We start from the raw sequence: 15,749 nt of genomic DNA, 5'->3' as shown, positions 1-15,749 counted from the left end.
TCTTCTAAGGGATTCTTGCCCACAGTAGTAGATATAATGGTCATCTGAGTTAAATTCACCCATTCTAGTCCATTTGAGTTTGCTGATTCCTAAAATGTTGATGTTCACTCTTGCCATCTTCCATTTGACCACTTCCAGTTTACCTTGATTCATGGACCTAACATTCCAGGTTCCTATGCAATGTTGCTCTTTACAGCATCGGACTTTACTTCCATCACCAGTCACATCCCCAACTGGGTGTTGTTTGACTCTCTTATTGTCTCCTAGTTTATCTTTCTGCTTCCAATCTGGGCCCCTGCAGTCCATTCCCCTACTACAGTCACTATCATTTTTAAAACATAAATTAGGCAACATCACTCCTTAGCTTCCCATTGCACCTGGCCTGAACTATATACTTGCCATGGCTTGCAGAGCCCTAGGCCTGGAATTGATGGTCAGCTTCTCAAATTTCAAGTGTCATCTCAGACGTCACTTCTGAGAGAGGCCTTCCAACCACTCTCTCTAAGCTTCCCCATTCCTTCCCACCATCCCTCTAGGTCTTTCTCCATCATCTTACATCATAGCATTTATCTCCTTCGAAAATGACCTCATTTATTTGTTTATTGTCTGTCCTCTGTTAGAAAGTCCATTCCAGAAGAGCTGAGACTTCATCTTCTTTGTTTACTGTTGTATCCCTAATGCCTAAAGGGTACTGGCAAGAGTAAGCTCGTAAATATTTGTTGAACTGAATAAACTGAGATGACTGAATTGTGTATACCTTAATTTGTACTAACAGTCATGATAAAGGGAATAGAATTTGAAATACCTAGTTTTTTCAGCCTAAATGGCTACATGGAGGCTGTATGTCTTAAGTGACTCTTTCTGAGCATTCTTAGGAACAAGGCACATGGTTCAGAAGAGGAAAAGGAGAAGGAAGGTAGGAAATGGTAAGATTCTCAAGCAGAGGATGGGTATTCTGGTTACCTACTGTGAAAAGGAACTAAAAAGCCTCTTGATGAAAGTGAAAGTGGAGAGTGAAAAAGTTGGCTTAAAGCTCAACATTCAGAAAACGAAGATCATGGCATCCGGTCCCATCACTTCATGGGAAATAGATGGGGAAACAGTGGAAACGGTGTCTGACTTTATTTTTCAGGGCTCCAAAATCGCTGCAGATGGGGACTGCAGCCATGAAATTAAAAGATGCTTAGTCCTTGAAAGGAAAGTTATGACCAACCTAGATAGCATATTTAAAAGCAGAGACAATACTTTGCCAACAAAGGTCCGTCTAGTCAAGCCTATGGTTTTTCCAGTGGTCATGTATGGATGTGAGAGTTGGACTGTGAAGAAGGCTGAGCGCCGAAGAATTGATGCTTTTGAACTGTGGTGTTGGAGAAGACTCTTGAGAGTCCCTTGGACTGCAAGGAGATCCAACCAGTCCATTCTGAAGGAGATCAGTCCTGGGTGTTCTTTGGAAGGAATGATGCTAAAGCTGAAACTCCAGTACTTTGGCCACCTCATGCGAAGAGTTGACTCATTGGAAAAGACTCTGGTGCTGGGAGGGATTGGGGGCAAGAGGAGAAGGGGATGACAGAGGATGAGATGAATGGATGGCATCACTGACTCAATGGATGTGAGTCTGAGTGAACTCCGGGAGTTGGTGATGTATAAGGAGGCCTGGCGTGCTTTGATTCATGGGTTCACAAAGAGTCGGACACAACTGAGCGACTGAACTGAACTGAACTTCTTATAACAAGCCACCCCAATTTTAGTGTCATAAAACGATCGCTATTTTATTGTCACATATTATGTAGGTCAGGAATTTGAAGGTGATTCATAATTTATCTCTGCTCCATGATATCCAGGGCCTCAGCTGAAAGACAACGGGGGCCACAACAGGAACTAGAGTGAAGCTAGTGACCATCACTGCTTTTTCCTTTTCTCTCAGGCTCCAATATGGCTCCATGTGGCACTCTTACTGACACTGCATTTTTTGTTTGTTTGTTTGTTTTTATTTTTGGTTGCACTGGATTTTCGTTGTGTTGGACTTCCCTGGTGGCTCAGACGGTAAAGCGTCTGCCTACAATGCAGGAGACCCGGGTTCGATCCCTGGGTAGGGAAGATCCTCTGGAGAAGGAAATGGCAATCCACTCCAGTACTCTTGCCTGGAAAATCCCATGGATGGAGGAGCATGGTAGGCTACAGCCCATGGGGTCGCAAAGAGTCGGACACGACTGAGCGACTTCACTTGCAGTTGGGCTTGGGTCTTCGTTGCTGCACGCAGTTTTCTCTAGTTGCAGCAAACGGGGGTCTTGGTTGCAGTGTGCAGGCTTCTCATTGAGGTGACTTCTCTTGTTTGGAGCACAAGTGTTCGGCACATAGGCTTCAGCAGTTGTGGCTGGTGGGTTCTAGAGCACAGGCTCAGTAGTTGTGGCACAAGGACTTGGTTGCTCTGCAGCATGTGGAATCTTCCCAGACCGGGGATTGAACCTGTGTCCCCTACATTAGCAGGTGGATTCTCACCCACTGTACTACCAGGGAAACCCTTACCAATTCTGTTTTTATATAACATTTTGATAGGTTGTTCATCATAAATTGTTTTGCTTTTTTTTTTTTGGCTGCACTGGGTCTTCACTGAAGTTTGCAGGCTTCTCACTGTGGTGGCTTCTCTTGTTGCAGAGCACAAGTTCTGGAGCACAGGGGCTCAGTCATTGTGGCTTGTGGGCCTCTCTAGTTGCAATTTGAGGAGTTAGTGCTCCTCAGCTTTGTGGGATCTTAGTTCCCTGATCAGGGATCAACCCCTCGTCCCCTGCATTGGGAGGCGGATTCTCAACCACTGGACAACCAGAGAAGCCCCTTGCTCTCATTTTTTAATTGTATTAAAAAGTATCTTTCTTGATTACTGGATTTTGGCCCCTCCCTTCAATTTTGCAGCACAGGCAGATGCCTCACTTGCCTTGCCCTAGTCCCAGCCTTGAGCTGCACCAGCAGACTGGGGCTTGTGCTGGGTCCTGAAGGTGGGATTCAGAGCTGGGCCTGTGCCCTGCAGCACACCTTCACGTGGCCTCTCCCTGTAGCTCTGTGGCTTAGGCTTCTCTGAGCTCAGTGGCCAGATTCCCAGAGGGGGCAGCCTGACCAAGCTTCCAAGACACTCCAGACCAAAGCTGCATAGCATTTCTTGACCTAGCTTCATAAGTCACATAGTGTCACTTCCTGCCCAGACTCAAGGGAAGCAAGCAGCTTCTACCTCTTGATGGGAGGAGGATCAAATAATTTTATGACCAAGTTTTAAAACGACTGCAGTGGGACGTGTGGCACCTGGGGCACATGTGTGGTGCTGGCTCTATGTCTGTCTAGGTGAGATAAGATTCTCTTTCTTCCTCTTTCTTCCCTTTCTCAATATTCTCATGCAGTTTCCTGAAATATGTCTGTCTGTCTGAGCTGGATTTTGTAACATTATGTCTCCCCCACAGCCATGCAGGGGCCCCAGGAGGAGCTGTGGTTCAGGGAGCCCCATGAGCCCCGTCTTGAAGGTCGTGGGGAATGCCTTGCCCTTCCAGGTTCTTACAAAGAGTGGAAGAGGAAACCTGAGACCAAGTCATGGCTTTCTGGTCCCCACTGCAGCAGATTCTGATTGTCCATTCTCATCTGTTATTCACTTTCTCATAGAAATAACCAGAGAAAAAGTTCTGACACCTACATCTGCTAATTTCTGAGGATTTTTTTCCCCATAGAATTAAGATTTTAGAATTTTTTAAAATAATGATCCCATTCAACCTAAAAGAGTCAAAATTAAAATTAAGGGGGGACTTCTCCAAAGTGGTCCTGCCTGGAATTTATCTCCATTTATAATGACTCTGAAGTGAAAAATGGCAGTTTCCTCCCAGGGAGGATTGCTATTCCAGGAATTAGTGGCAGACGGGGACTTAATCATCACTCACAGGTCTCCCTCCCTGAAGAAGAGAAATGTCAAAGTCACAAACTTTTTTGGAAGGAGAAATTAATTCTGTTGGGAATCTGAAATATATATCTGTGTGGGTAAATATATTAGTATCTGTTACAAATAAATTATCATCTTAGGATCATAAAAATTACTATGTATGACTTAATAAGAAACTGACCCATCACTGTAAATTAATTTGCCAAATGTATGCTTACCCAAAAATCAACTGGCCAGATGACCAATTTGCTGAGTGCCCAGTTCACCAAATCACCAACTTACTGAAAATATGTTTACTTTAAATATTTAAAGTATAAGGACTTGCCTGGTAGTCCAGTAGTTAAGAACCTGCCTTCCAATACAGGGAACACAGGTTCGATCCCTGGCTGGGGAACTAAGATCCCACATGCCATGGGGCAATGAAGCTCGAGCATCAAAACTAGAGAGGCCCAAGCACCACAATGAAGACCCAGGGCAGTCAAAAATAAAAAAGTTAAACTGTATAGCAGCTCCTCTTGGTTGTATTGGTAGGGCCTAAGAGAACTGGGAGGAGCCAGAACTTCTGAGTTTGCAGAAGTTCTGTCCCTCCATACCCACTTCCTACCCTTCATTGGCCCCCTTCTCTGGCCCTTGCGCTCCCTTTCTCTGCTGAACCCCCTCCCACCCCCTCTTCTCTCAAGGATGGGCAGTCTCGGCCATATAGCATGGTGACTTCCAGCAAGTTCTCTCATCAGCTCTCCCCTCCTTGCTCCTACCCACTGCCACAGCAGCCTCAGAGAGCTCAGGCAAAGACAAATGAAGATTCCTTAAAATTGCTGCCATGAAGGCAACATGAAAGACGTTATATTCAAACTTTGCAGAAATCCACAAAAGCTGTTAAATCAATCCATCTATATTCATTACCTATTGCTTATATAATAAGTCACTCTAAAATCCAGTAGATAAAAAAAGAAGATGAACATTTATTATCTCCCAGTTTTTGTGGATCAGAAATCTGGGAGCAGCTTAACTGAGTGGTTCTGGCTCAAGGTGTGTCATATGGTTGCAGTCAGGCGGTCAGCTTGGGCTGTCATCACCCAAAGGTGTGACCAGGCCTGGAGGACCCACTTCCAGGATGGCTCACTTACTCATTGGCAAGCTAGTGCTGGCTATCAGCAGGAAGCCTCTGTTCTTCACCACGTGGATCTTGCTATAGGGCTGCTTGAGTGTTCTGACAACGTGTCAGCTGGCTTCTCCTGAAGCAAGTGATCCAAGAGACAGCAGAGAGGAAGCTCCAGTATCTTTTATAATCTAATTTCTGAAGCTGCATATGTCACTTCTGTTTTACTCTCTTCATTGGAAGGCAGTCACTAAGCTGACCCCACACACAAGGGGAGGAGAGAATTGGGCTCCACCTCTTGAAAGGAGACATACTGAAAACTTTGTGGACATACTTCTTTTTGGTCCGCACCTTGCAGTAAGCGAGATTTTAGTGAAAGTCGTTCTGTCGTTCTGTTTAGTGAGTCGTTCCGTTCAGTCGTGTCCGACTTTTGCGACCCCATGGAGTGTAGCCCACCAGGCTCCTCGGTACGTGGGATTTCCCGGGCAAGAATACTGAAGTGATTACCCATTTCGCAGGGCAGCCATTCCGCAGCGCCACTGGAAAGGGAAGCAAAGCTCTGTATGGATGGCACTGAGGTGGACGTCTTAAGTGTGACCAGTAGGTGGCAGTCTTGCCTGGGTGTGACGAAAAGGACAGGACACTGGTTTTCGCCAGCTGTAGGAGTAAAGACTTCACTTTCACTTTTTACTTTCACGCATTGGAGAAGGAAATGGCAACCCACTCCAGTGTTCTTGCCTGGAGAATCCCAGGGACGGGGGAGCCTGGTGGGCTGCCGTCTATGGGGTCGCACAGAGTCGGACACGACTGAAGCGACTTAGCAGCAGCAGCAGCAGCAGCAGGAGCAAAGAATTGTAAAAACTAACTTCATCAGAGCTGAGAGCGCTGGAAACGGCTGCCTGACAGAGCCACAATTCCCAGATGCAGTGCCATTTCTGAGACACATGAACGTGAAGCCTGCTGCTACAGCTCTGTCTCCTCTTCACTGAGATCCCCCGGGCAAGTCTTTGTTCTGGGTTTCTGCATCTATCAGACAGGTGATCACAGAGCTTGCTTTCGGTGCTGACAGGCTATGGGCTCTGTGGTTCCTCTTTGGAGGAATTCTTCCCCTTGCACTGCAGTTTCCTTCAAGCGTTGGTGGCATGCTCCTTGCATGTTTTGTTTACTGGGTCTCAGTCAATGCCAGCGCTGTAGTTGAGAGGTACCCAATGCGTTACTTGTCAAACTAATGGGCATGGGCCCTGCAGAGCTGCTTATCAGCCTCACTGGGCATGAGCTCTCAATTCCAAATCCTCCTGATCACATCCTCCTCCCTGAGGACTCTGATCCCTTCCTTCCCAGACCCACGCTGTCCTGGCTTCCTCCTTTCTCTCTGGACACTACTTCTTAGCCTTTCATACATTCCTGTTCTTCCACCAGTCCCTTAGGTATTGGTTTCTTTTTCTCCTAGGAGTCAATCCCAGGTCGTCTTCTCTTCTTTTCTTTTTGGTTCTGTGGCACCTCACCCACTCCCGTGGTTTTAATTACCATGTATAATGATAGAAATAATAGCTCTTGGAGCAGGAAATGGCAACCCACTCCAGTATTCTTGCCTGGGAAATCCCATGGACAGAGAAGCCTCACAGGCTATAGAAGGGCCTTTTTTAAAAGGTTGCAAAAGAGTTGGACACAATATAGTGACTAAACAAAAACAACAACGTTTAATTAAAGTGAGTTACAAGCATGCTGATACTAAATATGTTGCTTTTCATGGCAAAGTTCTTTTGGTACATATTTACATTTCAAATATACAAAGGTAAAACAATCCAGTAAGCTTAGATTCCAGGGAACATCTCCTGGTCAGAAGGTAATAATTTCAGTCTCATTTTATGCACATGAGGGTTTTGAGTATGATGGGAGAGTAGCCCCCTAAAAAAAAAAAGAAGAAGGAAATAATAATAGCTCACAAATAGATGGGGGGAAAGTGGAAACAGTAACAGATTTAACTTTCTTGGGTTCCAAAAGCACTGTGGATGGTGAGTGCAGCCATGAAATTAAAAGATGCCTGCTCTTTGAAAGAAAAGCTATGACAAACCTAGATAGCATATTAAAAAGCAGAGACATCACTCCGCCAACAAAGATTCATACAATTAAAGCTATGGTTTTTCCAGTAGTCATGTATGGATGTGAGAGTTGGACCATAAAGAAAGCTGAGTGCCGAAGAATTGATGCTTTCGAATTGTGGTGCTGGAGAAAACTCTCAAGAGTCCCTTGGACAGCAAAGAGATCAAACCAGTCAGTCCTAAAGGAAATCAACCCTGAATATTCACTGGAAGGACTGATGCTGAAGCTGAAGTTCCAGTACTTTGACCAACTGATGCGAAGACCGGACTCATTGGAAAAGACCCTGCTGCTGGGAAAAATTGAAGGCAAAAGGAGAAGGGGACAACAGAGGGTGAGATAGTTGGATGGCATCACTGACTCAATGGACATGAGTTTAAGCCAACTCTGGGAGATAATGAAGGACAGGGAAGCTGGGCATGCTGCAGTCCACGGGGTCCCAAAGAGTCAAGATGACTTAGAGACTGAACAACAATGATGCCTTTAGATAGAGTTATTGACTATATGCTAAGTACTGCTCTAGCTCTTTCCTCCTTGAGTCCTCACAACAAGCTGATGAGGCAGGCATCACTATTACTTTGGTTTTGTGGTTGAGGGTCAGAGTGGCTGGGTGGCTGCTGTGCAGCTGAAATCTCTCTCCTGAGCCTGAGGACCTGACCCTCACATTCACTTGCCTTCTAGACATCTCCCCTTGGATGTCACTGACCATGTTCAGAATTAGAATCCTGATATTCCTACTCCAAACCTTTCATTCTCTGAGGTTCCAGTCTTAGCAAAACAAGCACCCAATCAACTCAGGCTAGACATGTGGGTAATCATCATCTCCTCTTGCTTCCCACCTTCAACCAACTTCTAACAAGACCAGTCAACTCTAATTCAGTATCATTCAAATCTGCTCCCCCTTCTCCATTCAGTCTCCACTGCTGTAATTCAAGTCTTTGTATTTCTCACATCTACACTGACCTCCATCTCTCCCTCATGGCGCGACACAGTCTCTTTTCCTGGTCCTCCACCAAAGAGGATGCAGTGGGGCTTAGTTTAATGGAGAAGAATATGAGTTTTGGAATCCAACAGAGTTATTTCACTACTCATTAGCTATTTGACCTGGGGCAAGCTTGTCAATATTTCCAAGTCTTAAGTCTTCTCTGAAATGAAAGATGAGAAAACATCTGCTCTATAGGGTGGTAGGTGCATGCAAAGCCTCCAGAAGCTGAGGCTGGCTTGTTTTAGCTCTACCACCCATTTCACAGCCTTGGTTCTCACTCAATGATCTAGCACCCTGTGTGCCAGCCACACCTCCCAGCTTGCCTGGCCACCAGGGTGGCACACACTATCCAACATGGCACCCGCCACATTCTTCCTTCCTGCTCTTCTCCTCATGGCCTTGCCAGTTCACTGCCACCTTCTCCACCCCCTCAACATGCCCTCACACCAGCCCAGCTGTTCCCATGGCTCTTTTAACACATCATAAATGCCAGTTTCTTTACTGGTACTCCCCATTAAACTGTCATCCCTGAGGGCGGGGATTGTATCTTAGGCCTCCTGATAACCCTAGCACAGGGATCTGGCACAGAGAAGATGCTCAAGAAGTCTTTTGTTAGATGAATGAATCAACCAGTGAATAAATCCACGGCAGCTTCAATTTAGGCCAGTTGGATGTTGTCAGCACCACAGGCTTCAGGCAAAGCTGCCAAAGGTCTCCTTTCTGCTTTCTGAATGAGTCTGATACAATGAGTAACTAGCACAGGGTATAGAGTTGTAACCGGCTGTGGTTCTTTAGGAGACATTTGGGCAGGAACTAGCACTTCCACTTTGGGTGTAAACAGTGACAGCTGTGAAATTTAAAACTCAATAAAAAGTGATTCAGTGAATAAATTTTTATTTTGTAAAGGATCTACATGCATAATCAAGGAGCAGATACATAATCAATTAAGCCTCAAGCATTGGTGTAAAGTGAACAGACAGAACCAGATGTTTGTCTCCTGAAGTGCTTGGTCCCATGTGGGTGGAGAATGCCATTGTTGGTAAGGGAAACGTCACTGAAATATCTTCATCTATTCATTTTTAGCCTGAATGTTCACTGAATCATTTCTTGATGCAGGAAGAACTCTCTGAGGTACAGGGAGGCAGTTTTCCCAGGGCATCCTGGCACTAAGGTGCCATCAGCTCATGCCTGACAAGTACCCAGCTAGTACTGAGAGCTGTGCTGTAGCTGACCAGGCCCCTGTAGTCAGATATAAGGAGGAAACAAGTATTCAGACCCCAAAACCAAGCAGCATTAATTCAAGAAAAAGGAAGAAAAGGTTTCATGACCAAACAATAAAAGAACAAGTGAGAAAGACTTGGGGATTGTGGCACTAGGCTAGAGCTGCCAAGTGTCCAGAGGCATCCCAGGCTTCATTTTTGTCCAAGTGGAAAAGTGTTTGGGGGAATCCAGGGAGGCTCAGTGTGCTGGTGGCTTTCCCTCCACACTGTTGCTGTCTCTGATTCCAAATTAGAACCATACCTGAGTAATCAGAGGTTGGAGTGAAGCATAGCTGGGATTGCAAGGGCTTCTTCAGTAGAACTGGATGCAAGAGAAAGTGCAGAAGCAGTGGCCAGCTGTTTCTGAATCAGGTTGGCCCACAAGGGAAAAGGGCTGCCCCAGAAGGCCTGCCCCCAGACTGTCAAGAACTGGAAGAGGTAGCACCAGACATCCTTGAGAATTTTACTCCTGGGAGGATAATTCTTTGATTCTGTGATTGGGAAAAACAGGCTGAGACCAAGTAAGGTTTATTCCAACAATGCAAGGCTGGTTCAATATCCCAAAATCAACCAATTTAATCTACCAAGTTAACAGGCTAACGAAGAAAAATCACATTATTAGATCAATCAGTGCAGAAAATGCATGTGACAAAAGTCAACACTCATTTGTAATTAAAAATTCTCAGAAAAATAGGACTAGAGAAGAGCTTCCCTGGGTATTCTGTGGCAGGACAGTGGTTAGGACTCCACACTTTCATTTCCAAGGGCCTGGGTTTAATCCCTGCTTAGGGAACTAAGATCCTGCAAGCCACATGGCATGACCGAAAAAAAAAAAAAAGGGAAAAGAGAGAGAGAAGAACTTCCCAACTTGATAAAAGGCATCTACCAGGAAAAAAAAAAAAATCTACAGCTAACATTATACTTAATAAAGAAAGACTGAATGCTTTCCCTGGAAATTCAGGAACAGAGCCAGTATATCTGCTAAAGGATTACTTCTAGCAAAAGAAAAATAATACTAGGAGACAATTCCCATAGAGACAGGTCTTTCACATTTCTGCATATACTGTAAAAGACATACTTAATGCTCTTCATTCCAGACTACATTTTCAAGGATGTTTGTTTGGCAAACAGTTTTGGAAAATATAGTTTCCCCCTTTATAGCAAAGGGCAGGCATGCTTGCTGACTACTATATAGCATTCAAGTTCTCTGAAATCAGGATTCCTCTTTGTAATGAAATCCATCTGTGTTACTTCCATGCTATATGAGGGCAAAGGGAACTGATACAAAAAAAAAAAAAAACAAAACCATAATATCAATACTAAGAATTTAAAAGGTGACATCGTTATAGATGGTACATTCATTAAAATGATTTTTAATGATATAATGAAAACTTCTTTCAATATGTTTGAAAATTTAGATGAAAACAGCTAGAAAATAAAATTTACTAAAACAGGCTTAGAAGTAGAAAACCCAAATAGCCCTCTAACGGTTAAAGAAAATTAATCAGTAATTAATTTTTCCATAGGATCAGAAGCTTCAGAGAATTCTATCAAACATTCAACAAAAAAAATTCTAGGTTTACACAAATTCTTCCAAAGATTAGAAAAAGATAGTACATCTTTTCCAAAATTCTCTTTTACAGATTTTCCTGGAGGAGTAGCCATAGTACAGGAATAGATACCAGTCTTGGAGAGTTATAATCAGTTAAGAAAACAGTTAAGAAAACAAATGTAGCTAAGTGTACTCTGGTTTCTCTTCAGATGATTTATCTTTTACTCTTTACTAAAGATTTCCTGGAGAGGAAAGTGTGGGAGGTTGCCTTATTTCTCATCCAAAAGGGAAAGTTTCCAATGTTTCATCTATTAGATATGACGCTTGTTATAGCTTTCTATAGATAGCTCTTATCAGATTGAGATTTAATTTTGTCAAACTTTGTTTTCTATGAAGATGATATATGTGCTTTCCCAGATGGCACGTTATTCTTTTTACATACTGCTGGATTCAATTTGCTAATATTTTGTGAAGAATTTTTGCACCTATGTTCATAAGTAAACGTGCTATATAATTTCTGTAAAAAAAAAAAGAAAAGTAAAAAAGTCGCTCAGTTGTGTCTGACTCTGCAACCCTATGGATTATACAGTCCATGAAATTCTCCAGGCCAGAGTACTAGAGTTGGTAGCCTGTCCCTTCTCCAGCGAATCTTCCCAACCCAGGAATTGAACTGGGGTCTCCTGCATTGCAGGTGGATTCTTTACCAACTAAGCTATCAGGGAAACCCAATAATTTCTGTAAAGCCTCACTTAACAGCTGGGGCAGGGAACCAGAGAGCCTATTTCCTAACCTACAGCTTAAACTTGAAACTGCCTTCTAATGCAAGTTGGTCCTACCTTCTACTTTTCAGAACCTACTTGTATTTCTACACATCAGGAATTGTTGTTCAGTTGCTGAGTCCGACTCTTTTGTGACTCCATGGACTATGTAGCCCACCAGGCTCCTCTGTCCACGGGATTTTCCAGGCAAGAGAATTTCCTTTTCCAGGAGATCTTACCCACCCAGGGACTGAAATTGTCTCCTTTGCAGGGAGATTCCTTACCACTCAGCTACCTAGGAAGTCCACAAAGTCTACATATTTAGCTTCAAATAAGTAAAACCTCAAAAGATCACACCACCAGTCTCAATCGCTCTTCTTCACAGAAGTCTTTGCCAAGACACAAAAGGTAACCAGAAGAGAAAGTGAACCAGGAAAGCATGTATTTCTCTACCATCAGTGCTCATTCTCCCAGATACTCCCTTATGACCTGTGGTGCCTTTGCACCTACCAACAAAAGCCCTTTTTCCATTGTAGAGAATTATCCCTAAATATGTTCTTACTTCCCTGGTAACTGTCAGTAAAGAATCCGCCTCCAATGCAGGAATCAGCCTGCAATGCAGGAGACCCGGCTTCCATTCCTGGGTCCGGAAAATTCCCCTGGAGAAGGAAATGGCACCCTACTCCAGTATTCTTCCCTGGAAAATCCCACGGACAGAGAAGCCTGGCCGGGCTCCAGGCCACAGGGTCGCAAGAGTCGGACACGACTTAGCGACTAAACCATCACCATCACCATGTTCTTACTGGGTAAGATGTCCTAACAAGAAAATAAAACGGGTAACTTTAGTTATTAAAACATAATATAACGTTGCATTTTGATATGCAAATAAGCTAATCAGGGAAACAACTTTGTCCCTCGGAGTAAGTGAAGAGAGAGACTGGTGGCACTGACTCTCAAGCTGAGGGAGAGCGCATTTCTGTCTTCCACGGCCGCGAGCTCCGACACACCCCACCCCACCCACCGTGTTTATCCGGTGTACCACCGCATTACCATCCAGCTCTGTCTCCCTCTGGTTCCTCCTTCTTACAAAAATATTCCGCCCTCCGCCATCTTCCCAGGTATTCCCACAGCCCACGGACCCAGTTTACAGCACTTGTCACCAAACTGGTCTGGGGCACAGTAGGCTTCCTATGCAGATTGGCCGAAAGGCTGAGTTACAGCTGGAATGACTGGGAAGTAGCTACAGAAAATCCCCTCAATAAAGTCTAGTCCCCTTCCTCCTTCCTAACCCAATCTTTCCCTCCTTTTTCCACCACTTCCTAGCTGTGGTACCCTAGGCAAGTGCTTTACCCCTCTGTGCCTCATCCCCTCAAATGTAAAATGGGGATTACAATTGTGCTGGTGCAAAGCGGACCTCGTCGGTCCCAATACCGGCAGCGGGATACCGAGAGCGCTCAGCACAGAGCCTGGGCAAACAAGGCCTGGACCAGGGTTCGTCAGAAATTCAAAGTTTCTCTAAACTTCTGTCAGCCTTGTCTCTTTTCTCATTTTCTGCCACACATCCCCAGCCACCTGCTCTGTCGCCTTCTCACCCCCTGTCTTTCCCCATCCTGTTTCCCTCTGAAGACCCGACCCCTCCCTCCGCCACAAAACCTACTAGATTCCTCAAAGGCGGAAGGCAGCCCTGCCTCTGCGCGGCCTTCAGCTTTTTCAGCCTCTAAGCCTCAAAGCCTTACTCTTCCCGCTCTAGCTGCTTCTGTGAATCCCGGGGGACCGGCCCCCTCCTCCCTCTCCTCTTTAACCCCCAGTTCCAGGAGGGCAGGGCCAGCTGTCCCCACGCCTGGCACATTGTTGGCCAGAAACAGGTGCTACGAAAGGTCGATAAAGAAGGGGGCGGGTGCTTCCTTGCCGGGGTGGGGAGTGGAGCGGCCGGCCTCTCCAGCGCCTCTGCCTTCCCCAGCCATCGAGCTGATCAAGGACCTGGTCAACTACGATGTGTGCCCAGCGCTGCTCAAGGGCCTCGTAGCGCTACTGATACCGTCCTTCAAGGAGACCAGCAAACTGCAGTCCCAGATCGTCAGCGGTAGGGATCCGCTCCGATTGGGGGGTGGCCACCGGCGGGGCAGGAGGGAGAAGCCGGTTCCTCCCAGTCTCACGGCCACCCCCTCCTCTAGACTCGTCGGTCCTCGAGCTCACCGCCCACCTGCCGCTGTTTTTGCAGCAGGCCGCGGCCGCCAAGGCCATCGGGTAAGCGGGCCGCAGGTGGTGGGCGGATGCGGAAAGCCGGGCTAAGCGCTGCCCGCGCGCTGGGGAAGGGCTCCGGCCGCCCAAGGGTCCCACCCTACCACCGCAGCCCGAATCCCACTCCCACCCCCAAACCACCCCACCCCCGCCCAGGGTCCTGGCGCGCCATAACACGACCCTGGCCGAGGAGATGCTGCACCTGCGAGTGATACACAGCCTGATGGCCGCCATGGGCAACACGGATCACAGCAACAGCCAGCGGCAGGCCAGCCTCACGCTGGAGGTGCGCGGGGCGGCGGGGCTGCGGGCGGGCACGGCGCGCGAGCACTGCAGTCACGCCCCACCCCCGCCCGCCCACCGCAGTACTTCGTGCAGCTATTCCCGGTGGTGGAGGAGCACGTGCGCAAGACCATGGGCGAGGAACTCTACAAGCTCTTCCTAGTAAGTGGGACCAAACAGTGGCCCTGCGCCTGCCGCAGCTCACGCCCTCCCCCCACCCCCATGGACACCCCACACAAGATCTGGCTGGGGCGGGCGACGGAAGGGACTGCCCTGCTTGGGCTTCGCCACCTGGCACTCTTCCGTTCCCTTTCCGGCCCATCCTGTCAGGCTAAGAGCCTGACTGCAGCCTGCAGCCTCCCTCTGCCCATACCCAACTCCAAGTCCAGGCTGCCCTGGCATCTAGCCAGGTTTCCCTTGCTTCTGTCCCCAGAGCAATGCCGAGAATCTGTACATGAATATAGATAGCATTCAGGCGGACATCTTGGCGGCCAACAAAGTCAATGTCACCAGAGGTGAGTGGGGAGCCAGGGGGCCTGGGCCAGAGCGGCAGCGGCACCCAGTCTCAGGCTCATCTCCTGCCTCCAGTGCTGCACCTCAGCGGCCTCTCCTACAGCAACATGAGCTTTTACTTTGGGCATCCTAATGAGGATCAGGTGGCCTACGTCACACACTTCCGGAAGGAGGACGTGGAGGAAAAGGAGTAAGAGGAGGAAAAAGGAGCCTCGGAGGCAAGCCAGGAAGCCAAGGCTGTGTGGCGGGGAAGCCTGGCAGAAGGGAGGAGTCACAGCCAAGCTCCTGTTGACTCCTCTTGGCCTCGGTGGGAAGCTGGGGGTTCTGCCCTCCAGTGGGGGAGAGAGAGAGCCTGCTGGGAAGTCTTCAATAAACAAGTCTTGCTGTCTGTCTGGTGTCCATGTGTGGAGGGCAGAGGGAGATCCAGTGAGAGCTATGATGATGGACAAGGGTACCTCTGCTCATCAAGGAAAAAAGCTGGTCGGAAGGGAAGGACCACCAACCTCCTAGAAGATTCAAGGAAGTAGTGTGAGGAGTGGGCCTCACCTCCAGTCCCTAATGGCCCCTGCACTCTCACCTCCAGGACACCACACCCACCTGGGTTCTCTCCTGCTGCTCTGGTTGCTTTCGTTCATTCTCTTTGCTGATTGATTATGCATGCAGGCTCAGTCATGTCCAACTCTTTTCGATCCCATGACCTGTAGTCCATGCCAGGTTCCTCTTTCCATGGGATTACCCAGGCAAGAATACTGGAGAGGGTTGCCATTTCCTCCTCCAGGAGATCTTCCCAACCCAGGGATTGAACCCAGGTGGATTCTTTACCACTGAGCCACCTGGGAAGCATTTTTACGGATTCCTCCTTTTCAACCCATCTTCCTTCAAGGTGGAGGGAGGCAGGACTTTGACCTTGAGCCTCTTCTCTATATTTATACCCTGGTGATTCCATCATTTTATTTTTTTAACTTGTATTTATGTATTTATTTTTAATTAAATTTTTGGGGGCCATGTCATGAGGCATTCCCTGACCAGGGTTAGAACCCGTGC

The 15,749-nt window shown here is 46.9% G+C and overlaps 1 protein-coding gene, 1 long non-coding RNA gene and 1 other non-coding gene across 8 annotated transcripts in view; 2 read left to right on the top strand and 1 right to left on the bottom strand.

Annotated features, from left to right (window-relative positions):
• The window catches only part of ARMH1 (armadillo like helical domain containing 1), a 62,575-nt gene extending 47,482 nt beyond the window's left edge, over nt 1–15,093 (top strand). For all 6 annotated transcript variants that reach the window (XM_059884861.1, XM_005204853.5, XM_005204856.4 and 3 more), the window contains 6 exon segments: nt 13,630–13,752; nt 13,844–13,916; nt 14,067–14,196; nt 14,277–14,354; nt 14,626–14,707; nt 14,781–15,093. In XM_059884861.1, the coding sequence (XP_059740844.1) occupies nt 13,630–13,752; nt 13,844–13,916; nt 14,067–14,196; nt 14,277–14,354; nt 14,626–14,707; nt 14,781–14,899 (605 nt within the window). In that variant the 3' untranslated portion in view covers nt 14,900–15,093.
• TRNAC-ACA (transfer RNA cysteine (anticodon ACA)) lies at nt 2,026–2,097 on the top strand. Its single transcript has one exon. It is a non-coding gene; the product is annotated as a tRNA-Cys (tRNA).
• Nucleotides 8,978–14,201, bottom strand: LOC112446026 (uncharacterized). The gene is made up of 3 exons (XR_003034079.2): nt 14,113–14,201; nt 9,622–9,850; nt 8,978–9,339 (listed from the first exon to the last, which is right to left on the bottom strand). It is a non-coding gene; the product is annotated as an uncharacterized lncRNA (long non-coding RNA).
• Nucleotides 15,094–15,749: the final 656 nt, after the last annotated feature.

This window comes from Bos taurus, chromosome 3, assembly GCF_002263795.3.
Source record: "Bos taurus isolate L1 Dominette 01449 registration number 42190680 breed Hereford chromosome 3, ARS-UCD2.0, whole genome shotgun sequence".
In the NCBI taxonomy this organism is placed as follows: domain Eukaryota; kingdom Metazoa; phylum Chordata; class Mammalia; order Artiodactyla; family Bovidae; genus Bos; species Bos taurus.
Note: the sequence above shows the minus strand (reverse complement) of the source record. Positions and strands in the feature narration are given on the sequence as shown.